The following is a 27,996-nucleotide window of genomic DNA, read 5'->3' on the forward strand; positions in this document are numbered from 1 at the left end:
CTATGTAGAGCGAGCACAAGCACAAGCAACAGGACGCTTACTTTCATTGACTTCACGGCCACAGGTGTCGCTGTTAACAAGCATCTCTGAAAGTTACAAATAGTCCCTTTAAGAAAAAATAAATTGAGATCAGCATGTCTGTAAAAATAAGCTTGCTGCATTGTGTGTGTGTGTGTGTGTGTGCGTGTGTGTGTGTGTGTGTGTTGAGGAGACAATAGGCTGCTCTGCCTGATGCCCTCCAGTTGTTTTCCTTCTTTGCTGGAGTCTCTCAGGTGAGTCCCGCCTCCCTCCACGCACCTGATTGGACCACGAGACTCATCCTCTGCTCTCATTGGCTGCTCTGCTATGTCGAGCTTTTCCTGCAGGTAGCAGGTCCATACTTGAGCTCAGGTAAAAACCTACCTGAGCGCCAGAAGAGAGGGGAGGGCTGTGGAATAACTACATCCAGCTGTATTTAACAGTAACTCTTTATATGCGCTTTTAACTCAAACTCTTTATAAGATATAGTAATCATATATAGAGATGGCATTGAGGGTAGGACTGGCTATGAACCCGCCGCACACGACGGAAGAGAGGGCGGTTTTCACGCAGCTGAAGCCGGTGAGGATGCCTGGAGCGGAGGGAGCTGAGGACGCGTCCGTGTTTGAGGACGTCAAACCTGAGGTGAGAGTCTCCAGAGATCCGGCCTTTCTGGCTCTTTTTATCACTTTACCTTCAGTGTGGCTGCAGGTGCTGCTTCAGTCTAAAGAAAGTGTTATTTTGCATGATGCACAAAGCTTCTAACAACCATTTAATTACCATTGGCCTGCACCTTTTTCTTTATTTAAAGATTTTACCTGTGAAAGGAAGCAGCTCACCTGTACAGGCAGGTAGGCAGGTTAAAGTCCTCCACCAGACACCTGACATGTTAAAACGCAAGTAAAGTTCACCTGGAAGCTGTGGCATCAATAATCAATAATCAAATCATTCAAATCAAACTTTATTTGTACTTCTCAGAATCAGAATCAGAATGGTGTTTATTGCCAGGTGTAAGAGGTATATACTAGGAATTTGCTCTGGTTTTGTTGGTGCAAGTAAACAATGTAATAACAAAATAATAGATAAAAACGTTAGAATAAAATAAGAATAAAAAAATTGAATTTCTACCAATATACAAAATAAGCTATAAACATGATATAAACAGATTTTCTATAATGTAAGGAAGATTTTAGTAGGTTGAAGATGCTATTAATCTGTTTTTAAGATTTTAGTATACAGTTATGAGAACACAAATCACTTATATTGATTGTATTTTGTTATTATACTGTTTACTTGCACCAACAAAACCAAAGCAAATTCCTATATACCTCTTACACCTAGCGATAAACACCATTCTGATTCTGATATTTATTCTCAATATGCTACATACAGCATATTTGTGGAAAAAACAACAAGATTTTTGTTCATTATTGGAGTTTATTTGCCAACAAATGAGCATCGTACATGCTGTGAATGTGTTGTGAATTTAACACCCTGCTGGCCTTTCTTATTTTTTATTATAAGCTCATTCAGAGGGGAGCTGAGGACACACGCTGTTTCCTCACAAGTCATGGGATCTGATCACATGATGGAGAAACAGGTTGAATTATAGACAAGTCTGCAAAATGGCCTCTTCTCCATCCATCATCACATTCCTCTGTAGATCTGTCTGTCCAAGATTATCAGTGAATACGTGTCGCTGTGATGCCAGATATGAGCCTGAACAATCAGGAAGTAGCTCATGTCTTAGCAGAGGATCGCACCATTGATTAGTGGAAGAACGTTACTAATATAAAAGGATAAACGAGGCTTTATGAGCACCCCACCACCTCCTTTGTTGACCCCAGCAGAGACGTGACAGCTGCATTAAAGTTAGATGGCTGTGAGTTGTTCGTGTGGTCCCTGCGTGGTCACAACAGAAACCAGAAGCCCTGGTGCGGTGCTGGCCTGCTGCCAGGTGTTTGGTAAACAGACGGCAGACCCTGAGACCTGAGGCTAGCACCGCTCCGGTCCTCGGGGGCCCACAGAGCCCCCGGTGGGTTTGAGAGGTTGAACATGTTTGTTCACTCGTGTTTTCATTCAGGCTTTTCTGTTCTGGGGTTGCCGATGCATGATGTGATCCTCACAAAGCATCCTGCTGTTGATGTTTTTATGCAAACACGGAAAGCGGTCACATGCTGGGGCTGTTTTGAACCGACTTTATTGGCATTGTCACCTGGACAGGTGTGATCTAGCAGCAGTTAAACCTCTCTGTATTTCTGCATGTCTGTGCAATTTGTTTACTCAGATATTACATTTTATTGGAACAGGAGTTTGTCTTGTCTTGTATCCACCCGATGTCATGGGAAGGCATATACATAGCACGACATTACAAGGAAACATGTCATGGTTGGGCTTAAAGGTGGTATTAATAACATTAATAACATTCAGGTACTAGATGTCACAAGTCTCACTCTCCCGTTCTGTTGCATTGCATTCAACTGACGACCCAGAGATACCACGTGATACTAACGGTGTTATACTATTGGCTCACAAGCCTTGTTAGAAGTGGGAACCAAACATCAGATATCTTCTACAGAGATAAACAAAACATTAATTTTGGACCCGCCAACATTTTTTAAATGTTTAATTCACAATTATGAAAGTAGTTTTATTCGGCAGCTTTCTGAAAGCTCTGTGGATGTATTTTCTTTTTCGTCTACATAAAAATGTTATCAATGAGACCTTTAAAATAGGTATGTAAACTAAGTAAAATACGGAAATAACGTAACAGAAGTATGGAAAACACATCAGAAACATCACTAACTCAACAACACTTTGGGACACGAACACCGCATGCGTTTACATTGCAGTCAGTACAGACTACATGGCGTACAAATGACAAGCCAAATGCAAGAACAGCGTTCTTATTGCACGCTATGACTTGCAAATTTCCGTGTCATTCATACACCATTTAGTGCGACCGGGCTGTTTGTGCAAGTAGTTATAGCCACTTTATTATACAACAGTCGTACCAGTAGTGTTGTCATTTCATGTCTTGTCTTTCTTCTTTCTGTGCCAACCTGTTTTGTATAACTTCTGATTATGAAATGTAATTACATTTAATAGGAAGAACACTTACAGTACAAGAACATATTTTAACATAAAAACAAACTACCTCTCTGCAACAACATGTCACCTCAGTTGTTTGCTCTGAGGTTTTGCTCCAGACAAAATCGCTAACTGCTTTTCCTCTTGCTTCTCGTTGCTGTAACATGCTGCATTTGATGTTATGCAAAACATGACTTTGTCAAGAACAAAGAAGTCAGGTTGAGTGAAATAGTTACCCCCTCAGGCAGATTACCGCAGCCAGAGAGGGTTCACCTTATGTGCTCTTGATTCACCGTGAGCGTGCATTTAGACGGTTCCTTAAACACATTCCTCACAGATTACTCTCTGTTTCTCTGTTTCTCTCACCTCACCATTTCATCCTCTTTCTTCTTCTCCTGACTAGTATTTAGTCTCAAACACTAAAGCAAAGCACAACAGAGAGTTCTGCTTTCTTTTCACCCCTCTGAGACGTGTCTTTGTGTCATTGTGTTGAGGTTTTAGAGCGCTTAACAGTGTCGTGACAGCAGTATGTTGCCCGACCTGTCTGAGCAGGGCCCGCATCTCCATAGGCCGCCTCCAGGCAGCGGGGAGGATGATAAAGGCCGACCTCATGAGAAAAGTCACAGCAGCAGCAGTGAAAGGCTGCTGAATGCAGGTCTTTGGTTCACTCCAGTATTGCTGTCCTCACCCTTTTTGTCAGTGTTTGTGTGCGTTAAAAGGTTTAATTTTCCTGCTGAGTAATTTGTCTGTAAATGAACTCGCTGATCTTTTGGTTACGTCTGCTCCACCTACGACACACAGTGGTTTATAAATAAATCCCAGAGGAGGCTGTTAAAGCGGTTCAGTCCTCAGAAGATGGAGTGAAATGCCATTTAGTCACATTGGATTCTTGAGCTTTTCCATAGGAGTAAAGTGGTTTTCTTTTAAACCTGCATATGTTGATCTTTTAGCCGCTTGTGTGCAGCGTAAACTTTGATACTATCACCTACTTTTTGCTCTGTTATGGTCTCCACCAACTCTTGAAGCAAATATCTGACTCTTAAGGCCTTTACACTTTGCACTTTTTGTGCGAGTAACACAGAACATGAATATTACAAGTCATTTATTCATCACGCCCCCGGTGTGTAAAGGCCTTAAAGCCGCTAAATGCTCCACTATGTTCACCAGCTAGTCCCTGACTTACACTACCTGCCTAGCACCAGATGACAGAGAGGTATCAGCTGGGGCTGGCCGATAAAACAATCTAAAAAATGTTCACGATTTTTTGCCTGCTGCTGCTTGAAATGAGGTTGATGAGAGCTGAGAAAGTGAACCGAAACATTACAGTTGCAGACTGCAAAACTAAAACGAAGAGATGAAAGACACTAAAATTGTTAATATAAAGAGTATGAATTAGTGCTGTTTTAAAAAAACTATTCAGCAACTTTGGTTCAGTCAATGAATCTGTTTGTTGTGTAAAGCAGCAAGAAACCAGTAGATATGTTTAATGAACATACAGTAGCAGTGGCATTTAACTACACTGGTAATAATAAACCTGCCTGATGAGTTTGGAGATGTAACACGTTAAAGAGATTCAACTTTGAGGTCTAGTATTTCTGATGTTTCTGAACCGACCAGAAACATCACCTGGATTTAATGATACGATTCTTCATCAGTTGCCATTTGATGGAGAGACATGTAGTAGTTACAGGGCTGCAATTATTATTTCCATTGACGAGCAATTTGTTTCTTTTTTTATTTTATTATTGGATTAGTCATTTAGTGTATAAAATATATATAAAAAAACTGTAATACAATGCCTATCACAAGTTCCCAGAGCCCAATGAGACGTCTTAAAAATGCATTAGCTTCTCAGCTAAAGACTGAAGTCTGTCTGCTCACCAAAACATTGTGGAGACCTAATTTGTTTTAGTTTTGTGTCGGTCTTTTGGAAGTTTATCCTTCTACCTTTCTTTGAAATGATGCATGTTTTATTCTGGGATTAATCTGCTCATGTACCTCAGCAGTAATGACAGAATAAGTTACTAATATGAAACCTTACTAATATGAAACCTATTTCCAGATTCTTTTGTCGTTGAATCACCAATAGGTTTCCTGTTAGACTGAGAGCATAGACAGGGGAAGTTACAGAGTAACTTCATGGCGAACACATCAAGTCACGCCTAATGATTCCTGAAGATCAATACTCAGATATGGTTTAGATTAGTTCTCAAGATGTTTTTTTTACATCCTGAGACCTCTTTTTGTTTGAGTTTGTCATGGTCTTGACCAGACTGACCCTCTTCCACATGTTTTCCTGTCACGTCAGTGAATGGTCGTACATTCCCTCGTCTCTTTCAGGCCCTTGTTGCCGACAGACGTTTTTCAGGCTGCTGAAGGCTGCAATGGTTTTGGTTTGACTAATGATTTGACTTCCAGAACAACACACGCAGATGCTTTGCATCTGAGCAAGTGTCTGCTGACAACGAGCCTCAGCTCGCACAATCCCACACTGATTGGTGATGCGAGGAAACACGATTCATTTGTTTTGTTCGTTCTTGGAGTTAAAACATTTGGGGAGACTTTTTCTGTCTTTACTTATTTGGACATTGGGTTTGAGGAAAAAGGAGAGTTCCAGCTCTTAATGAAGGGACTCGTCTTGGTCTCTCTTTCTGCTGGTATCATTGAACACAACACACCAGCTGTTCTGCAAATTCATCAATAAATAGACTTCAAATTTATTCAAATGACTTTTGTGCACATTATTTTTACACATTAGTTTTCTGAGAGGTTTGTGGTGAACCTGCTGAGAAACATGTATTTCATATATCAGCCTGATTCATATGCAGACCCATCAATCAGTCTGATCCTCCTGCAGAGTGCCAGATCACCAGCAGACCAGATCAGCAGAGATTTATAATTTGACTCATGCAATTGTTTGGTCTGTTGATGTCATCCGTACCCATCATGCCCAGCCTCGTCTCTGTTCCAGACAACACAGGCCGCCCGCAGACAGTCCTACTGTTTTCTAATGCCTGTGGTCTGCAAACTCATCTACTGAAGCTGCATAATTTCTTTAATGACTACCACGGTTTACCCTCCGTTCGTCTGGGAAAACAATGAAAATTGCTCAGCTGTATAAAAACAAAAGGTGAAATCATTTTGTGGCGAGGGAAGGAATCTTTCAGTATCTGTAAACACGTAGCCACAGGATGTGGATGTTCATCCACCTCATACCGACAAGTCTCTTGTCCCAACATTGTCTTTATTCCCGTTTCTTCAGGCAGTTTGAACTCCATATACATATATCCGTATGCACAGCGTGATTATTCATAAGTATCTTGTGACATTTTGAAATCAAAGCACCAGTCGAGGAACTGTGGAACCAGGACTGTGAATGACACCCCACCCCCTCTCTTACTGCGAGCTAAATTTGAGAAGCACCTTTTCTGTTTTGTGGGACAATATAGAACAAAGAGTGACAGGAAATAAGAGACAGAAATAGGACGACGCGTGAGAGAGGTTATTGTTTGGACGAACTGTTAACCTGGATATGAGGGTTTCTGTCCCAAAATGATTTTATGTCATGTCCTCAATGGCAAAGAAGAGTTTTTTCAGACTGTGTCAACACCTCTGCTGTCCTATGAAACCAATACAATCCTCCATATCTGTCCCTCCATCAGCGGCCATAAAACGTCCCCGCAGTCTCAAAGGTTTTGTTTTTGCTCTGATGACCCCGTCATGATTTCTGCTCTGTTGACTCACAGCGAGCAGACCGGGGGGCCCCGGCACTATCAGTTCTGTTTTTTTTTGTTTTATGGAGATCCAAAGGCGAACGGCCACCATTTCTCTGCATTCCTAAGAGCCATAAAAGCAAACTGGTGTGCAGACACAGCCATTTGTTTTGCAATTAGCAGGGGGGGGATGGAGGGGTCTGATGAAGATGGCAGACCTTGTAGCTTGGAGGCTTTTGGGTCACAGGAAGTGGAGAGTGGTCAAAGGGTTGCTTTTGTTGTTTTTCTGTATTAAGATGTCTTCAGTTTGAGGCTGGCATGAGTAGATGTAGTTTAACCACCTGTTGATGGATTTCATAGACATCTCAAAAAGCTACATTTGAGATGAATAGCAACGTTTTTATTAGATATGTCAAAGGAAGGAATGTTTTTGCCGTTAGGACAGACAGATGGGACAGAAGACGAGGAGTAAAGCCTCAGTTATACTTCGAAATGGACGCGGACAGCTGTGGACACCACGGAAGCACAGTAGTTCTTAGGGCTATTTTCATTATCGATTAATCTGCTGATTATTTTCTTGATTAATAGTTTGGTCTAATAGCCAGTTATGGCGTCACTGTGGACATTATGCCAGCTTTTATTTATTGTAATTCATGCTGTAGTGTGGTAACAAAGTGCAGACTTTTCAAAATCATATCAGCTGCATTCAATAATAACAATAATATAACTTTGTCAGCAGAAGTTCAGTGATTACTGTCTCACACAAGCTCTGATTTTCATACTGTTGGTGCACTGAATGGAAGCTGCTGTAGTGGCGGTTATGAGGGCGACAAACACAATTAAATAATCTAAAACACTGAATATGATTGTCAAATGGATGGGAGTGAGAGTATATTCTGTGTGCAGTAAATGGGGCTAAAACATGTGAAAGGTTCTGTAAGGATGGATGCCACATTGGCTGGAAGTGTGGAAACTCCCACTCCATCCCATAAACCTGAACCGAACTGATAAGAGACTGTTTGTTATCAGGCAGAAGGATTCATAGCGCAGCAGTTGTACATGTTCTCCAATTATTAACTTGAGTCTTGGCCCGAAGATATTCGACTTGTTTACCACGTAAAGTCATACAAAGACATTTTGAATCGTAGTTCATCAACTAGTTCCCTTTGAGGTTGCCGTTCCTCTTGTGTAACGCGTCGAGGATTGTTAATGTTACTAACTCTTAAAGCTCTTTTAAAAATACCTGTAGGACAAACACCCACACCTGAATGCTGCAAGTCCTGACCAGAGATTTTAGTTACTCTCTCTGAAAAGGGAGGGAGAGGAGGTACTTGCTTTGGGCAAAGACTCATTTTAAAAGATTTATGATTTTATTTGTTCCAGGGAAGCTTCCAGGGAAGGTTTGCTGAGCATGTGTGCAAAGTTAGTGACTTTAAAGATACATAAATTACAAAGTACGGCGCAGTTAGAACATCAATTTTTTTTTGTGCACTTCTCTTATTTTGAGAAGAGCTGCTAGTTCATCCATGACATTACCCTTTCAGCATATCTTCGAACTGCATGCAGACATAAATAAAGACATCCATAAACAACCTTTGGTGCAGTATACTGTTAAGGAAACTGCAGCAGGATCCTGCGTTGATAACATCGACCTCTCTCTGCCCAACATCGTCTGTGCATTTACAGAACAGGAAAGAGGCTGAATAGAGAAATGTCAATAGTGAGAAAAGATGCTAGCGAATCAGGGAACAGAGGTTGACAGCGAGAGGGATCAACAGCAGGCCAGCAGGGGAAGTGATCAAGGGCACCCAAGGGTTACAGCTGCCAGCAGCCCGGCAGCACAGGGCCTGTTTGTGTCCCGTCCTGAACAGGAGCTCTCAGAGTGGAAGGAAACAGAGAGGCTGTTTTTGTTTTCTGTTTTTTTTCTCAGTAAATACCCAAGACTTTAATTTCACCAAACGCTCAGATTGCACCTATGACAAGGAGGTGTGAATTCACCTGCGACGAACGATGGGACACCTTTTAGCCCTAGTCCAAGAAACATGACTGCACCTTTTAGTCCAGTGCAGTCATGTTTCTGCGGGCATGACTGCAGAAACCAACCCGGTCTCACGGGAAGGTGTGTAAATACCACGACATTCCACGTGTAATGAGTACGCATTTTAGCTTTTTCATCTGTCATCTGTACGCCACTTTTCGCATGTCATTTGTATGCTACACAAACATCCACAGTTAGGTTTACGGTAAGAAAACCACTTAGTTAGGGTAAGGGTAAATTTCCTTTTCCACATACTGACAACTGATATTATACCTGTTTCGAACAGTCCACCTACAGAATGAACTGAGCTGAATGTACATTAATGGTAAATTAAAAGTCTAAATGCAAATGAAAGCAGAAACTAAAACCACATTAAAAGCATATGACATATCCCGCACATAAATATACACTTAGAAATACATTTAAACAGTAGTTGCACACACAGACAGGAAAAGAACAGCAATAACCCCCCCCCCCCTAAGAATTGACAATATATTGGCAGATTATTAATGGAGGGATTTGTGTGTTGTCGGTGCTGGCACTTGAAGCAGTGTTGCAGAATAACAGTGTTGAAACAGAACTTCTCTGCTGCTTTGTCCCTCCTGCTGAACGACCTCCGGCACATCAGCACCTCGTTAGGTCATTCATCCAAACTCATTCGATTCAGTCAGGACTCCTCTGTACTGTACACTCTGGGTCCAGTTCATACAGTTCAGCTCCCAATTTACTCAATCTGGTTCTCAATTGCACAAAATGTACAAATCATGTCATCAAGTTAGTTGGTTAAAGCTTCATATATTTAATGATTATTTGCCTCCTTTTTCCCCATTTGATGTCAGTATGATTGACTACGTTTACATGCACACAATATTGTTTTTTGCCCTTATTCCGAAAAAGACAATATTCCTACTAAGCTGTTTACATGGCTAATGAAAATGAATATTCCCGTTTACATGCAGCCGTGCATACTCTGATTAACCGGTGGCGAACACAGCGTCCCCTCTTTTATTCCTTCAACCACCTTCTTGAAAAGGTCGGTGTTGTGATATTTGCGCATATCCAAAAACCTGTTGATATCCAAGTCTTTCATCATGTTTAAAAGTAGATGTGTTTCTCCTTTTCTTTTCTTTTGGGCATGCATCTCTGCAAACTGTCGGTTAGTTGGTTTGAGTTCAACAGAGCTGGACGTAAACAGGCAAGAGGCTGTGTGTCTCAATCTGAAAATGCTCCATTCAGAATAAGACCTAATTCAGACTATCCAAACAGAATACGCTGTTTACATGACCCGTATCAAATTCACTATATTGTCATATTCTGAATAATAGTGGAGTATTAGTGTGCATGTAAACGTAGTCACGTAGTCATATTTTATGGTCATGAAAGTTGTCATTACATCTACGCAGCGAGAGCAAAATGTGAAACATGCAGATGCGGATCAGGTATTTGTGTGCAGAGTTTGAATGTCCCCATCATCAGATTAGCCGCCTGCATTCATGCATCCGTATCGGTTTCATAATTAGCCGCTCACCTTCCTTCCTCACATGGTTTTCTCCCTCTTTCTTTGTTCTCTCTCATTTCCTTCTGCTACTGTTTCTTTTTTTGCTCTCTCTCCCCCCTCTCCTCATCCTTTTCTTCAGCCCTATAGTGTATCTGTCATCACTGTGAGGATCACATTTGTCTGGCAGGTCTATTTTTACCTGACAGTGTTTAAGTTTCGCTGCGTCGTTCTCATGCCTTCAGCCTTTGTTTTGGTTTTGCTTTTTTTTCTTATCCACATACTAAACCACATCCATCTGCCACACCCATGGAGGGAACTCTCTGTTTGTGTGCTTCTGTGTAGTAGTAGCGTGTGAGTCGGTAAGTTGTGTAGGTGTGTATCTGTGCGTGTATGCCTACATCTGTGCGTAGTGCGCACATATATTTCTTTTTTGTGTCACATGCATTCATGCATTTGTATGTGTGTGTGTGTGTGTGTGTGTGTGTGTGTGTGTGTGTGTGTGTGTGTGTGTGTGGGTGTGTGTGTGTGTGTGTGTGTGTGTGGTCTGCAGAACAGATTCTTTACGTTCCGGCTCGTGCACCTCTAAAGAAGTGACGCTCCGCTTGATAGACTCTGAATGACACCCACACAAACACACGGACACACACACACACACCAGTTAATCAGGATTAGGATCAGATAATGCCTTCTACTGAAACAGAGGAAAATACCTGCAGTTTATTTTGTCTTTCTCTCCTCCACCTGTCCAGTCATGTTGTTGCTTAAAACACAAGCAGATCTGATCAGGTTTGATTGACAGTTGTGTCTCCCTGGTGACACAAGAAAACAACAACTGTCTTCAGATTTTGATCCTCGCATTGTTCAGTTCTATTTGGAGCGTGCATCACTTTTTTCCACACAGAGGTCTCACTCACTTCAAATCAGAGAGAAGAGCACCTATAAAAACATAAACACAGAAATGTTTTGTGTGAAATAAGCGGTGTGCAATAGTGTGTTTATGTAGGACGCAATCAATATCTCAATATCTATATCTCTGGACTGCAGTCGCAACATTCAGGAAAGCTTTCCACCGGCTGCCTCTGCAGGGTGCACCCACAGTTGCATGACGGCGAAAGCCAAAACAGTGAAGCCGAAACATCTCGATCGCCCCCCTAAACGTCAACATCGCAGTCGATCATGTTCATGTAATTGTGGGAAGCTAAAATCGGAACTGCAATTAATATTCTATTAATTGTGCAGCTCTATTTCCTGTGTCCGAGTGGATCTTTCTTGGGAAACAACTGTTGAACAGTGAGATCTTAAATTAGTAAAGGGAAAAGCCTTTAACTGTGCCGGTAGTTGGTTGACGTTATTTTAAACTCACCGAATGATCAACTGATGAGGAGCAATAACACCAATAGCTCTCCTCTGTTTGCTTTTATGACTTGACTGTTTGGAGATGAATTCATCACTGAACTGTTACTGTGTTGGAATTACAATCTGCAAACATGCAGCAGGTGCTAACTAGTGAAACCTGTTGCAGCCTTGAAGGCTAAAGGAGTAACATGCATCTGGATGTAAGCTGTCGGACTCTCATCCTGGTTTTTGGCTGTTGGTCAGGGCAGTGAGCTCCACTGGGAAGCAGGAATGTGAGGTATGAAGGAGGGGCGGATGATGGAGGGATGGAGGAGGAAGTCTCGGTACCAACTTCTCTAAAACCTTTCTTTTATCCATTCTTAATAGTTCTCTTTTAATTCCTCTGCTGCTTCCTGTCTCTCGCCCCCTATATACATATCTTTATATTAACTGTGGACTGGGTGGACCTGAGCCATGTCACAGCCACCTTATCACCATCTGCAGCCCATTAATCTCACAAAATAATTACAGCAGTTAAACAAATACTCTATCCATGTCCATGTTAAACAAATACTGTGCCAAACAGGAGCTGCTGCTCTGGATGTTTCCACAGTGTTCACCCAAAGCTTTTCAAATCCTACAATTCATCAGTTGGTTGACCTTAACATGCTTTTTACCCAAAGTGATGTGCTGTGTCACAGGAACATGAAATGCAATGATTCAGCAAGTGACCCGTTTAGGGGTGTCGTGACATACCGGTATTGACGATAACCATGATATTTATTATTATTATTATATGTGAAATCTCTAGGTGAAGAGCAGGTTGTACAGTGAAGGGTTGTAGTAAATTGCAGTTTCATCATGTTGAACTCCTCTTTTAACCTTCTCTCTCCTCTCTTCCTCCTTTCCAGATTCGATTAGAGTTGGACAAATACCTCCCCCAGGGCAACAGTCCTCTCTTGAGCAACCTGATTGACACTGTCGACAAGAAATACAGACGAGATAGCGCCTCTGTGATCGACGACTACTTCTCAGACGACAAAACCGTCACCCCGTACAGCCTCAACATCAACGTCATCCTTCCCAACTCCACTCACCTCCGCACAGGCCTCTACCGGCCCAACACCAGGACTCTCACGCCGCAGCAGATCAAGATCGAGCCCGGGCTGGAGGTGCCCTGCTCCATCCCCACCACCGCTAACACCCAGGCCCTGCCGGACTTCACCTCTGTCTTCAGCATGCCGCCTGTCGTCAACAACGTGTTCATCAAACCAGACATGAGCTCTGGAGTCGTGGTGAGTGTGCCCTCAGGGTCCCAGCAGCAGCATCATCAGCAGCAGCAGCAGCAGCAGCAACATTTGGACTCGGACCTTCACATCGGCCCCCCGGGCCCCCAGTCACATGTCTACCACATGCCCATCTCCAGCTGTGCCGACCTCACCATGACTCTGTCCCACGCCAGCCCGTCGGCACACGGCTCCACGAGTGGCAGGACCATGCAGAACCTCTGCAACGCGACAGCCAACGGCAACTACATGATGGCAGAGCACCAGCTAGCGCAGCACCACGGTTACTACCACGTGTCACCGAGCAACTCCTCCCATCACACAGCGCCCCACAGCCTGCCGCCCTCACCCCCAAACTCTCAGCCGGGGAGCCCGGACGGTCACGCAGAGCTGCTCAGGTTAGCGCCCCAACTTCCGCCTCCGTACCAGCAGCGCCTGGGAGGGATGAAGGTGACGGGGTTGTCTCCACACGCCATGCTGATGACACACGGCCAGGGTGTCCTGACAGGTCCCAAATACAACAGGCGGAACAACCCAGAGCTGGAGAAGAGGAGGATCCACTTCTGTGATTACCCAGGTCTGTTTGCATTTAGTTTTAAAATATATCACAGTAAATCATGTTTGTCTGAAGAGTGAGATCATCATTCTACCCCTGGGGGCAAGAAACGTCTTCACTGGCAGCATAGTTTTATTTACATGCTGTATCATTGGGGACAGTAACAAATGCACTCTCTACACATGATCAGCAGCAGAAGCCCTTTGTGATAGTTAAAAGTGAAGATGCCAAAACGTGGTGGCAGTATTACCTTGGTTGTTGCACAACACGTTGATTTTATGCCAATGCGCTCAATCAGCGTGACCTGTCAATGTGCATCTGAAGAGATGATGTCCTTGATGTAACACAAAGCCTTCTTGATTGTCGGGTTCTTACCTCTCACTGGGCGACTTGTCTTTGTGTTAAACTGAAATACAGAATTCACAGTCATTGCCAGGCTTTTTTTTTGTTTCCTTTCCTTCTGCTTTCCTGCTACACTCTGCCTGCACTGTGCAGCTTGCAGCGAGGACAGCATGCACCACCGATCACGTGTAGACCGCCTTAGGGCAACATACAAAAATAGTATGCAATCCAATATTTGCCCATACGCACAAAGAGTAAATATTGAAGCTCTACTACTTCCATTTTTAACATGAGATACAATCAGAAGCTTGAGCCGTGCACGATTTCCTGGTCCTTATGAACAGTTTGCTACACAAGTAACAAAACAAGTTCCAACCACTCCGACAAGTTGGTTCAAATTGCTTTCTACTGATGTCACTGTTGTGTAAACAAGCTCTGCTCTCAAAGCAAAAGCACCAATGCAAATCTGTCAGTAAAACACTGCCTGTCTCTTACATGTCGCAAGCAGAAACCAGGTTGCTGCCAGCATACTTGGGAACACACTGCAAAAACACTGATCTCAAAAAGTCATTGACTTCTTTGGGAGTGTATGAGCCCAATTGTTTGAAATGGTCATTACCAAAGTATATGTGAATGAGTTGTCCCTGTGTTCGTCACTCTCACTGGGTCACAGGTGAAAAACAACTCCAGAAACAGCCCATTTCTCCCTTGGATAACAGCTTTATGGCCGAGGTAAACTTTATTTCCGCTGTCAGCCTGGCTCATGATCTCTCTCTCTCTCTGTGATTTCTTTTCAGGCTGCTCCAAAGTTTACACAAAGAGTTCTCATCTGAAGGCACACCAAAGGACGCACACAGGTGAGAAAACACTCTCAGCTTGAAATAGATGTTGACGTGACAGGAGCTACAGTTTAGTGTTTCTTTGTCATGACGTATAATTGCACATCACTGTCTGCGATCAGCTTTCTGACAGGGAAATCTGCATACAGTTCAGTCAGAGCTCCTTTTTGACTGCAGGAACTTTCCTCCAGAACAAGGAACCTTTAGAGGAACTCATTGCTATTCAACGACAGGGACCAGACCACATTATTTAACCCCCTAAAAGGCCCTGATCGGGGGTATTACTTTCCCAAAGTTCGGGAACTTTGTGTGGGGCTTGCAGTGCTGATTTCTGATTGGTCAAGTACTCGCGATTCACAGGACGGCTATTGGATGCCTTGAGACCGGCCCGGCCGTCAGTAATGTGAGATTTTGAGCCAGGTTACAAGCTGTTATTATCACTTTATTAAGTTTCAGTATGTATGGTGAGAAAGTAACCGTTTAGATTCCCAATATGTGGTCAGTTTATCCAAATAACGCCTGTTCCGAAATGTCTTGCGACGTTTTGGATTTTCTGATTAGAGAATCAGTCACTGACCGACGGCTGTCTGATCGAAAATTGTAAAAGAATACATCTATAAATCCTACAATATAGAAAAATCAGCGTTCTCAGGTGCAATGCAACCTGATGACACTTGTGAAAAAAAATAATAAAATCTGATTTTAAGTTCTGAGAATCAGGACTCAGGATGTAGTTCTGTTTTTGGCCAAATTGATTCCCACTTTCCGTCCAGATATCCGAGCTAATCCTGGGAGTCAAACCAGCGAGCATCCAGTCACAACCTCACCACTGTCACCATTAATCTCAGAGCTCAGGTGGCTTCAGCTTATTTATTTGTATATTGCATATTTTGTCATATTGCCAGTTTCGATACACCCAGTAACGATAATAGAGGCAAAGAACACAATGAAGAGAAAAAACAACATAGAAGCACCATTAGTTTGCTCAAGAGTTTTTGTCTTTTCTCCGCCATGTTTATACGTGCTCATACCTGTCCTCTGAGCTTCCCCCGAGTCAGAGAACAAAGGAGGGAGGGAGGGAGGAGGGGAGGCTGAAGGAAAGAGGAAAAAAAAAAAGAGGGAAGACGCGCTGTTAAAACGAAGGCCAAACCAGTTACTCCTGCTTTTCAGTCCCTTTTCAGAGGATGGAGGAGGAAGGTGGTGGTGAGGGGGGGGGGTTGCAGAATGGGGGAAGGCTGGTTTCGATGTGTTTCCCTTCTGTAAGATGAGACCTGCGGATTCCCAGCAGCGTCAGACCTGGATTTTAGAGATTTACTCATGCGATAAAAGCCGCAGTGTGAAAACAGCGACAGAGAGAAAGAGCGAACATGTGAATGAATGTGCAAGTAGAAACAGATCTCTGAATGGTCATAAATAGATAAGATGAAACTTTATGGATCCCCGTGGGGAAGTTGTCTCGTTGCAGCAGGATGCAGCAGCGTAAAAGACAAACAGGCTGTAAAACACGCAGTGAGAATAGTAAACAAAACAATACAAGCAGTAAGAGAGCTGTTGACAAGTTCAATGCAAATATAGACTGTATTTGAGGGCCTGTATGGATCAGACTGGAGGTTTGCACTTTTAAAAGCACAGTCACACATGCACAAATGCAGGCAAGTGACCATCGCCTGCCGAGGGGATATTCGTCTGAAAGTGCACCAAAGTTGAACTACACGTCGAATGCAATGATACAAATTTGCTTAGCCACCAGAAGTAAATGTTTTTTTCACCCGCTTACTCACATAGAATGGAAATAAGTGGCTGCTGCACTGTTACCATGGTCACCTAGGTGTGAATAATAATATTTTGCTAAAATGAAATTGAAATTGTACTGTATAAAATACTGCAGAATGTCCAGTAGCCGGTATAACATGAGTCAGAGTGACACTGTCACGCTGGCTGAGCTAACAAAGACGAACAAACAAGTTCATATTACTTCTTCAGAAGTTGAATCATCTCAGTGCACAGCTGCACAATCTTTTGGCACCTGATATCAAATTAATCAAACCGCCAAGCTCCTCTGTTCCCTGTAGGCATGATTCGAAATGTTTGTGGTTGTTTTTGCGCGGCTACAACTCAATGTGGACATGGAATGTGTCTTACTGTCTGACTGACCAACACATCGTTGAAATGATCCTGTGCGACAGTTTCAAGGAGATCCATTGGTTCCCAACCCCTCAAAACTAAAGCCCCTTTTAGACCGCAGGAACTTTCCCCCCAGAACTAGGAACTTTTAGAGGAACTCATTGCATTTCAACCCCAGCGACCAGGTACAACAGTGGACTGAAGGAACCTTTTAGTTCCTTGAGAAGTAGTTCCTAGGACTAAAAGTCTAAAGCTATTGCTACATTCCAAATCGCATTACTTTTCTTTTTACATTCAGTACGTACTGCAGCTGCCCTACGTACTGTTGCATGCAGTATGCATACAATCAGGATATACTACTTTGTCATAACATTGTGCCTTGAACTTTGACCCTCTTGCTTAGACTGAGGGTCAGAATAGCCAGTAAAGCATGCTGGTTTGCATACTGCAAAATGCGACCGGATGCAGTGGGACATCCAGGTATTTTTGGCATACTGCATTTGACATACTATGTACTGGGACATACTAAATCTTTTTCTGGCATAATAAATAGTATGGTAGTATGGATATTGGACTATCGTTAGTCTTATCACTTTACAGGACTGATGAGGTCAAATTATTGAGTTATTCACAATAAAAAACAACAATTATAGCAACAATTTCTTGTTTCTTTCTTATCCTGTAAACCATCTTGCAACTTCCTTCGGTGGGTCCTGACCCGATTGGGAACCACTGCAATAAGGCACACTTAAAATCCCCCCAGGGTTGCTAACTTAGCAACTGTATTTCTAGAATTGGCAGCTTTTAAGACTTCAATAAACAGCCAAGTAACTTCCCCTTGAAGAAAGCCGCTGACACTCCTCTGTTAATCGGCAGTCCTTTCTTCTCATTGCGTTCAGTGAGCAGATGATCGCACCGCAGCAGCCTGACTGAAACATGTATCAGACTGCAGAGTATGCAGTGCTGCATAAAAGTAAACGCCCTGGTTTACTCAGTCTGGTCACTCGGTGAATCTCACAAACAGGCTTCACTTGCGACCTGGCAAAACCGGGCTTGCCGAGTCTTGTTTTGCATTCAGTTGATGATGACTCATGAGATGGGCATGCAAAGAAACACTGGGCTGACTGTATCAAACTGCAGGAAATGTCGCAAGCAAAATTAACAATGGCATATTCTGCCTTTTCTCGCATTACTGTCTCAAAAAATCCTGCACAAATATGGTGATCTGGGTGGATATTCATCTCCCATCTCTGTTGCTTTGGTGTGCCTCAAGGCTCTGTCCTCGGTCCCCTTTTTATTTCCAATCTATGTGCTTCCTCCAGGGCAAATCATCCGTAGCCATAATGTTTCTTCTCCAACTCAAAGAAAATAAATTGTATTTTTCTGCTCACTGAACTCATATTATATTTGTGATTAATAGAATTTGGTAACCTGACAACTTACTGTACATAAAACCTAGTTTTTGACTCTAAACTTCATGGATCAACTTTGTAAAACTGTAGGTGTATTTATTGTAGAAAGTTATTCATGCTTTATCTTTTCCAGAATTGATTAATGCAGCTCTCTGTTTGCCTACTTGAGTGGTAAAGCCTGTTCACACCTTCAACTCATACAGAACGCTGCAGCTAGTCTCTGATCCACAGCAAATAGAAGAGATAACATAACCCACATTGTGGCCTCTTTACACAGGCGTCCAGTTTATTTATTTAATACTGTTCTTAAAGGCTGGCTCCAGACATAATTATTAGTATTCCTCCTCACATAAATTCTACAATCTTTGTGTCTGTGCATGTAGACGTTTCTGTTGAACAGCCAGGAGGAGTATTTCTACAGTAAATCCATGTAGTCACTCTTTACAGTAATGTGATCAACGCCTCACTCGCTCTTCTTTAATGTGGTACAACATCCCGCCTCATTTATGTCTCATTGAACGTGACAAATTACTTTTTGTTTCCCTTAAGGCGATTGTATCGGGATGTTGTGGGTCTGCTTAAGTGTGTGTGTGAGTGTGTGAGTGTGTGCCAGCATGAGTAGGTTGTCTTTTAGTAAGTATCAGTTTCATTATCTTCACCAAAGGTAACCTACTTTTCAAAAGTTGATAAGTAGCCTACTGATCGCCATTATAGAGAGAAGATATTTAATGTTTTCCTCAAAAATCCAGTCCCGCTGACTGCAGGTCCCAACGTCAGCAGGTGCTTCACTCCCGTTGTAGATATGCATGTATCAAGTTTGGGATTGTTATCAGGGTGAGACAACACGGTGATTCATTGAAAAGCTCCTCGAAGCCAGAAGTTTCCTCCCACAGGTCAAAGACAAGCAGGTTAAGTCAACTGAAGACTCTAGATGGGTGTAAATGTGTGTGTTAGCAGCACTATGACTTATCTGGTATGTACCCTGCGTCCCACACAGTGCATGCTGGGACTGGCTCATGGCTGATGCTCAGCTCGAGGAGACACAGATTAAGAGCTTGATGTATTAGATCTGTTATACGTCTTGAGATAACTAAAGCGTCTTGAGATAACTAAAGCGTCTTGAGATAACTTCTGTTGTGATTTGACGCTATACAAAAATAAATTGATTTGATTTGATTTGATTATACTAGACTCCTCCAGATCAGCCTCATTAGCTCCAATTCTACCAAATGGGGGTCGTTTCTGCTGTGAAACGGTTGTTAATACTTCTACTACACTACAGTTCATAGAGAAATATTGTACTTTTTACAGCACTACATGCATTTAGTTAAAAATTACTTTTCAGATTAGAATTTTACAGAAAACATATGAGGAGTTTATGAACATTTGGTACCGCATTACGTGCATGAATCCCCATACCGTGTAGGCTGCGTGCACCGGACCGTGACCCTCATACCGTGACACAGACCAAGCCAGCCTTTGATCAAGGTCTGAACCACCTTGGAGCTGTCGATGTGCATGTTGTTGGAGTGCATCACTATCTGCGTTCATTGACAGCTCAATCACTGCTATGAGGGGGACCAACCTTGACCATGGCCTCAGCAGCCAATTGAGCTCTGCACGTTGACTCTTGTAATTGTGTTAGTGTGCGTATGTGTGTGTGTACATGTATGTGTAAAGAGTAGAGTGCTATCAGCCTGATTAGGGAACCCTCCAGCCCTCTTCACAAACACTAACCGAGCTGATAAAGCTGAGAGGTCCACAAAGAGTTTATGGGCGTCCTGGAGAGCCTCTAGCTGTTTGCTCTTTGACTCAGTAAAACCAGGCAGAGACGCTTGTAAAACGTTAATATCATACTCCTGGTGTATTATACTGGACTGTGTGTGTAGTCATTTAGGGAATGAATGGTGGGACGTAGAAGAAGTAAGATAGATATCTATGACCATTAAGAGTAGATAGAAGCGTTAATTCACTGTGATTTTGTCAGTTGTATTTAGGAAATGAAATAATGTTTAATGATAGACTATTTCATGAGTCAGCCTGAGTAACACCATCAGCTAAATGACTTTATTTGAAATGTAAATTGACTTAAGATTAAAGGTGCCATATCCTAGCAAATATAGATAAATAGATAAATAGAAAAATAGCGCTCACTTTTATCCATTTTTATTTTTATTTTGGCTTGAAGTTAAGCCATATTGTTCGTAAGAGAGACTTGAAGCCCCTATAGAGTTAATATATAAAGTACACACGTATACAGTAAGTGTGTAACAAAAGCTTTGTTTGTCTCAGAGTGATCGATGTGTCGTTACACTGCCTGTACATTTCTGAGTGTGTTTGTCCATTATGGTTTCTGACGTATTCAATACATGCACTTATTAGTGTTTTGTGTGTGTTTGAAGAGAGAGAGATAATAGTTTGGCCGTTTTTAAATCAGCCACCTGATCAAACAGCTGCTGTCTGGCGTGTGTACAAATGTCTGTAAAGGCTTTTAATGCCTTTTAGTTTCAGATGTGACGTCCATGTTTTCAGCGAGAGCAGCCCGGTGAGCTGTCCTCGAGCAAAGAAAGTCTTAGTCTTAGTTTTAGTCGGGACTCTTGAATGAATCTGTTAGTGTGTGTTTTGGCCAAATCGTTGCTCTGGAGAAAATAGATCATCCACGTGTGTGTTAGTTAAAATGCTTCCAAATGCTAAAGACTCAAATTTCTAGTTCCATAAGAAGTGGGAGAAACTGTGCATGTAAATCACTGCAGGTTAAACGAGTGCAGACAGCATAACTAAAATAAACTAAATAAATAATTGTTCTTCTTTAGACTGAAGGAGAATGAAAGCATGTATGGATGGGTGGAGGGGGAGGCTTTCATCTGACCTTTATGCAGCTTGTTTAGGAATATATATACCACTCAAGTGTGTTTGTTCTGTGTGTGTCGGGTTTCACCAGCCCTCTGGGATAATAGTCTCAGAGAGGCGGCTGTGCTTTTGACCCCGACAGCGCAGCTACAGGGCAAAACCAAACACACCTGCGGCTCGAGAGCCTCGGCCTTTTCTATGGAGACATTTGTACTCCGCCTCTACACACACATCTAGAGCGGTTAACTGTAGAAACAGGATATGGGCCTGATAGGAGGCTGGAGTGACTCTGATGTGTGATGTTTGGTCTCACGTGTTTTTGTTGTTTAGATGATTGTTAGATTATTAATAATAGAAATACACCTTTTTTAGAGGCAGGTTTTTTTTCTGCCTTGCTTATGTTTTTGTTCTTCCTATCACCTGAACCCCTCCTGTGCTCTTTGGACCCCGTCGCTCCGCTAATGGCTGTCACTGAGTGATTGATGGTCAATAGCAGAAGCTATCTAATCAGCACTAACGAGGCCCACGCTGGTAATGAGCACTTGATGGCCCAAAGACGACCACACTCCCTCGACACCGGCTGATAAAAGAGTTTCCTCTGGGACTTTCAGCCATTTATAAATTACATTTAGTGGCATTAAACATCTAAAAAGAAAAGTCTCAACAATATTGCTTCTTTAGAAGGGAAACCACAAACTGGACTTGTTTGGGACATGAACTCTTTTACTTTTTGCTGTGGAAAGTACCAAACCACCGTTAAAGGAATTTATTGTTTGGTTATCTCCTGTTCAGTTTGTTTTGTGCTCATGCCTGGCATTGATTCTCTGACATTAATTTGCACCTCCACGATGAAAGATGACGTTTTTTTTCCCTGTTGTGTGCATACCAGCCTATTCAATTCCACTTGTTGATGATTAGCTCACTGTTGGGCAACAGCACGTTGTGGCACAGCAGAGAAATGTCAATGTTTGGGTGGAGTAGCAGAAGTGTTGAGTTCAGATTTATTTGGCTGGATGTTCTTGGCTCATTAGTCTCTTCATACCTTCTGATCCAGAACTACCAGATCATTATAGAACAGGGGGCGTGCTTTATTTATGAATGCATTTCCTTTTGTTTGAGTATTTTAAATTGTTTACGTCTATGTTTGCCAGCGTGAGACACAAACAACAAAGTTTAGCTGCCAAAACATGAAACGATTCCCGTTGGCGTGTCTTCGTCCTACCGGTGTAGCTGCATGATGAACACTCCCAAAGCTCGTCTTTGTAAACAACCCATTTTGTCATTTAGCCATGAGGACTTGTTGGTCCAGATCCTGATTTGACCAAGTTTCCACTGGGCTCAGCTCTGCATTTTCTCACATACAGGCAGTATTTCAGTAGTTACTAGTTGTGTCACAGGCCTTAGTTGATCCGTACGGATCCCCCAAACAAAACAACAACAACAACGATCTGTATCTGTTACGCTGTGGTTCATCGACGATTGTCAATCAATAATGGTGGCAAACAAACATGATCGTGGCATCTCTAAAAGTTATATTGCTCCCTTTTTTTGCTGCCGATCCAGTCTGTGACTGAAAACCGTGTTTTGTGATCCGTTGCACCCCTCGTAGTTCCAGTTGTAGTTGTAGTGATGTAACATTAATAGCGTGAGAGTCCGTTCAGGATGCGTGGGAGGGGAGGAGGTGGATGGGTCAAACAAACAAGACTTTCAACCAGGAGACCACTGTTTGTGTCCCGCGTGAAACTAAAAGTAATGTTGACTTGTTTTGTCACGTTAGTTGTTAGTTGTTGTTGACTAAACCTAACTTCCTTTGAAAACAGAAGTTTATTTTGAAAGGACACTATGCATGTAACGAGCGTACATTGACACACCGTCCCTGGTCCGTCCAAAAGTAAAAACATAAGAGGGGTACCCCAGTGCGTCGGTCTCCGATGCCAAGGGGCACTGACCAAACGGCGCTATTTGACGAGTTGGGAGTGAGAAAGTGTTGTATTCACTTATTTCTACGACTACTCTGTCTCTCGTCTCGTTTCTCCCTCGTGTGTGTGTGTATCTCACTCACTGCCTCGACTCACAATGCTTATCGGAATGCACAGATTTGATTGGCTGAGCAGCATCACGTGTGATGATTTACGACACTTGCAGTTGGTCTGTGAGTTTCCTGGGCCGCTAAACCACTGACATAAAGGCTAGAAAATCTGCACAGAAACACTTTGTTAGAATTTAATAATTCTCAATAACCTATCAGTTATAAGTCCTGGTCTGGATAGGGTGGCATCTGCGTCCGGGCTCGGACTGCGGTCTGCCTTTTAGTGACCTCTGTCCTAAAGGATTTCCCACATAGACACACACACGCTTGGTCTGATAATGTAACTGTAAAAAAAAGGTGTGTCGGTAACAACAAAGTGAGCTGTGATGACACACACACACACACACAGCGGTTACTGCTGTCAGCTCCTATCAAACTGCTTCTCAGAAATTTAATTATATTCATTAATCAACATCTTTTGGCTGCAACGGTGCATTTTTTAACTCTGCGATGGTTTTGTGAATGATGCAACAAAAGTTCTCTTGAAAGTCAAAACATAAAAATCATGTTCTGAGATGCCATATTGTCTCTTTTTCTCCAATGAGGAATATCACTCCATAAATATTATTGTACGTATTTACTGAGCAAACCAACCTGAACATCTTGTTACATGCTGTGTGTGTGTGTGTGTGACACAATAGTTGAGCCCGTTGCTCCATGTGATTTTATCTCGCGGTTCAGCTTCATGGAAATGAGCGCCGTGTTTACGAGTGGGAGCCGTGAAAAACCACAAGCACACACTGCTAACTGCCATCGCCCCCATTTAGAAACACACATTGTGTAGGCAGACACACTCACTCACTCACACTTTCAGGTTTTATTGTGAAAGGACATTTCTGTGTCACCAGTGTCATTGATGAGATCTGGAGGATGTGTTGACATCAGACTGACAGGTTGAGAACAAGCCACCACACGTCAGCAACTAACTGTTATTTACTGGCATTAAGGTTTCTGTTCAGCGGCCCAGTCTCTAATCTCACTTATCAAAATGCATTTAACACCTCAGCAGAGCTGCTGCTCGACTGCGTTGCCATGCAATGATAGGTGTATGTAAGAAAAGTAAAAGTCACACATTGTTAACTGAGAGTTAAGTTTTGAAAACTGCTAAATAGTGGGCGAGGGGCTGAGAGGTTGGGACTAATCTCATGACGGAGATTAGTCCCAAACGGCCTTACGAGGTTCAGGGATGATTCAAAACAGTAGATGGCGTGTTGAGCCATTTTCAACTCATGAAATGCAGATTGTTATCAGTTAATTAACCGGTCGAGGCAGATGGCCGCCCACTACACATTAAAGGGAAGTTTTTTCTTGCCACTGTCACATAACAATGCATGCTCATGAGGGACTTGTTGGGTCTCTAAATTATAGAGTACGGTCTAGACCTGCTCTATATGAAAAGCATCTTGAGATAACTTCTGTTATGATTTGACGCTATATAAAAACAAATTTAATTTAATTTTTGATGTGTTTCATCAGAGTACTGTCATATCATTTAGTTTAGAGCTAAAAAAAAACATCGTAGCCATCGTAGTTTTCCTACACTCTTGGCACACGGGAGAAGTTTCAGTTGGTTGCAATCTGCAACTTCACCACTAGATGCCGCCAGATCCTTCACACTGCACCTTTAAAACAATACAGGCATTTTGTAGTTATTTTGCTAGAGCATCCAAAACTGGTTCATCACATTCTCATGGTGTTCGCTTGTTTTAGTTTCTTCAGTCCATGGGAAAATGTGTGTGGATAAATGATTACTCCAGCAGAACACTATAACAGAAACAGGGTGCTGCTAAAAAATATACATGATAAAACTGATTGTATATACAAAATGTATTTATTTTTTTTACTCTGAGAAAATGTTGTGTGCATTGCTAACGCCTCCGTCCTGTCTTGCTATCTCTTGCAGGTGAGAAGCCGTACCGTTGTACGTGGGAGAGCTGCGACTGGCGTTTCGCCCGATCGGATGAGCTCACCAGACACTACCGGAAACACACCGGAGCCAAACCCTTCAAGTGCATCGCCTGCAGCCGCTGCTTCTCACGCTCCGACCACCTGGCCCTGCACATGAAGCGTCACCAGAACTAACATGGACGTACCCAGAACCGTCACATCATCACACCCAAACACATGACAGCCACCTGAACTTAACAGACACAGAACCCAAATCATCCCTGTTTATTCTGGTGCTCCATGCTAACAGACGTTGAGTGATGCCGTCATATTACTGACAACCCTGAAGGGTTAAACCTGAAGTTACCTCGATGACCCCAAATCCTGCTTCGTAGTACAGGCCTCTGGTGTGTCAGAGGAGTCACCTGGTGCTTTACACCTTCCACAACCCAACAGGGAGGGGTCTCAGCAGTGGGAATTGGAAGGAAAAAAATGTAGTTTGGGCAGTTGGGAGCAAAACGGTCATGGCTCGCTCTACAACATGCAATATTATATCTGAGGTAATAACTGGTCGTCTGCTATCAGTCAACACATTGTTTGCTGAAGTCTTAACACCAGAGCTAATGATCTACCAGGACTCAGGGATGATTTTGGTGTCTGTTCTCATCACTGAACAGATGTTGATTTAAAACATGCACTGGTCCAACACGACATGCATTACTGCAAATGTTGCAGTCATCAGAAACTGTAGTGTCAGGCTCCTACGACGCATTTGGGACGTCCTGGAATCTTCTCTTCTAAACAACACGAACTATTTGTTTTCCGACAAATCTGCCGCCAACATCATCATCATCATCATCATCACCACGCTCTCCGGCTTTTATCATTTTGAGGTATGAACTTTCAAGGAGAGGTGGAGATGTATGTCCCTCCAACTGCCTTTGTACATACTTGTTTATATTTGTGTGCATATGTGTGCGAATACAACGAATGTATTGAGATTTATACTTGACAACCTACATTAAATGTTAATATGAGTAATATGTTGAAACTTCCTTTGCGATATAATCTCACTCTCATAATAAAAAAAAAGAAAAAGAGTAAACAAATAATCAACAGACGCAATCAGAGAACTCTCCATGGAAAAGTTAATAATCGCCTAGTTCTGCTTGTTTCAGCACAGGTAATACCTGTCGAGCTCAGAGAGCAGAGCGATTCGCCAATGTTTGTATCCAAGACATTACCCGTTGCCGCGGCGACCGAGCTCCTCTGACGACAGCTTGCGGTTTGCTCACAGTTTTCTATTCAGCGCCGTTTTGTTTTGTTTTTTCACGTCCTGTATTTGTTCAACACTTCAACTGGAGAAAGACAGAGATGGGTGGATAGACCTGTTATGTAATCGTTTATGAGGTACAGTGCGGCTGGTACATTACACTCTCACGGAGTGCAGAGCCGGGCCTGTTCACTTCATGTTCACTTGATTGCATGACGTTCGTTGGCACTTGTGGCTCCTGCATTCTTTTGGGGTTTTAAAAAAAAGTCGAGATGCCCTTTGCATGTTCTTTTTTGTACGCTTACCAACAGGAATTACAAGAGGAAGAAAAAATGTTGCACTGTACAAATCAAGAGTTTGATTCCACCATCGTTGTTCTCCTTGAAAACCCTCAGCCACCTTTTCTCTTTTAGACAGAATTGATTTGTAAATCTAAACCTTCCCGGTATGAGATTACTCATTATGCATGGCGAGCTACTTCATTATTTACTCCTGCAGAAAAATCAATGCAAACATGACAGCTTTCCAGTTTGTGCAACACGCTCTCACTCCCAACTCGTCAAACACCGTCGCCTGGACAGTGCTCCTCGGCATCAGAGACTGCTGCACAGGGTACCCCTCTTGCTTACATTTGGACGGACCAGGGATGGTTACCGATAGATACCAATGAGTCACGTGACTAACCACAGACGTGACCAACTTTTGCTTTTTACTTTTAGTTTCACACGGGACACAGACAGCGTTCTCCTGGTTGAAAGTCTTGTGTTTGTTGACTCATCCACCACCCACCCTGCCCACCCGTAGCGCACTTTCACACTATTAATACTACGTCACTTGCTTTGACCGTCAAATAACGCCGTGGGTGGGTTTGTCAGTTGAAAGCCCGGTTCGTCACAACTGTTGCTAAAGGGCGCCTCAGTGCGTCGGTATCCGATGCAGAGGGGCACTGACCGATCGTGCGGTGTTTGACGAGTTGGGAGAGAGACCAGGTTGGTGTGTCGGGGTAATAACTGAAATGTAAATGTCTTCCAGTGGAGCCTGTATAATGATCAATAGTCTACAAAAATCCAGAGAGCTCTGGTGAATATGGTTTAATATTTTATTGTGAACCACTCATTTTATCAGTTACTGCCCACACCTGATCTCACCTTTTCTTCACTGTTTCTAGCACTTTGCAAAAAGTGTGTGTGTTAGTAATGTCATGTCTAGAAATTTGTCCAACATGTGTTCATTTGGGGGAAACACATCCTGTAATTTCAACACTTTCTTTCCAAGGAATCAAGTTCTCTCGAGGAATGAGCGCCGACCATGACCCCCCGTGTACATAACTGTAGTTTTAGTTTCAACAGAAGACTTTGTAAATATTTGTTTGGTTTTATTTCATATTATAATATTAATATTTTTTCTTTTCTTTTTTTTTTAACTAATGGGATTTTAGATCGGTTGTATGTGAATGCTTGTTTAATTTTGTTTTGATACTTGTATGTCAGAGAATTTATCGGTTTCTGTACAAATTGATAAGAACAACAATGGTGTATTTTTTTTTGTTTGTTTGTTTGTGCACGATGCTGCAATGAAATAATAAAAGGATTCATAAAATAATAGCAGATTGTTTCCTTGTTTCTTTGGTCTTTGGTCACTCGCAG

General features: G+C 42.6%; 1 protein-coding gene and 1 long non-coding RNA gene across 2 annotated transcripts in view; one reads left to right on the forward strand and one right to left on the reverse strand.

The window, feature by feature from the left end:
* LOC141752250 (uncharacterized) overlaps positions 1–27,996 on the reverse strand; it is a 423,479-nt gene that overhangs the window by 40,367 nt on the left and 355,116 nt on the right. The window lies entirely within an intron of this gene.
* On the forward strand, positions 391–27,949 carry klf5l (Kruppel like factor 5 like). The gene is made up of 5 exons (XM_074611289.1): positions 391–663; positions 12,604–13,555; positions 14,674–14,733; positions 25,094–27,068; positions 27,383–27,949. The coding sequence occupies exons 1-4, from the start codon at positions 523–525 to the stop codon at positions 25,270–25,272; spliced, it is 1,332 nt and encodes a 443-aa protein (XP_074467390.1). The 5' UTR covers positions 391–522; the 3' UTR covers positions 25,273–27,068; positions 27,383–27,949.

This window comes from Sebastes fasciatus, chromosome 16 (genome assembly GCF_043250625.1).
Source record: "Sebastes fasciatus isolate fSebFas1 chromosome 16, fSebFas1.pri, whole genome shotgun sequence".
NCBI lineage: Eukaryota > Metazoa > Chordata > Actinopteri > Perciformes > Sebastidae > Sebastes > Sebastes fasciatus.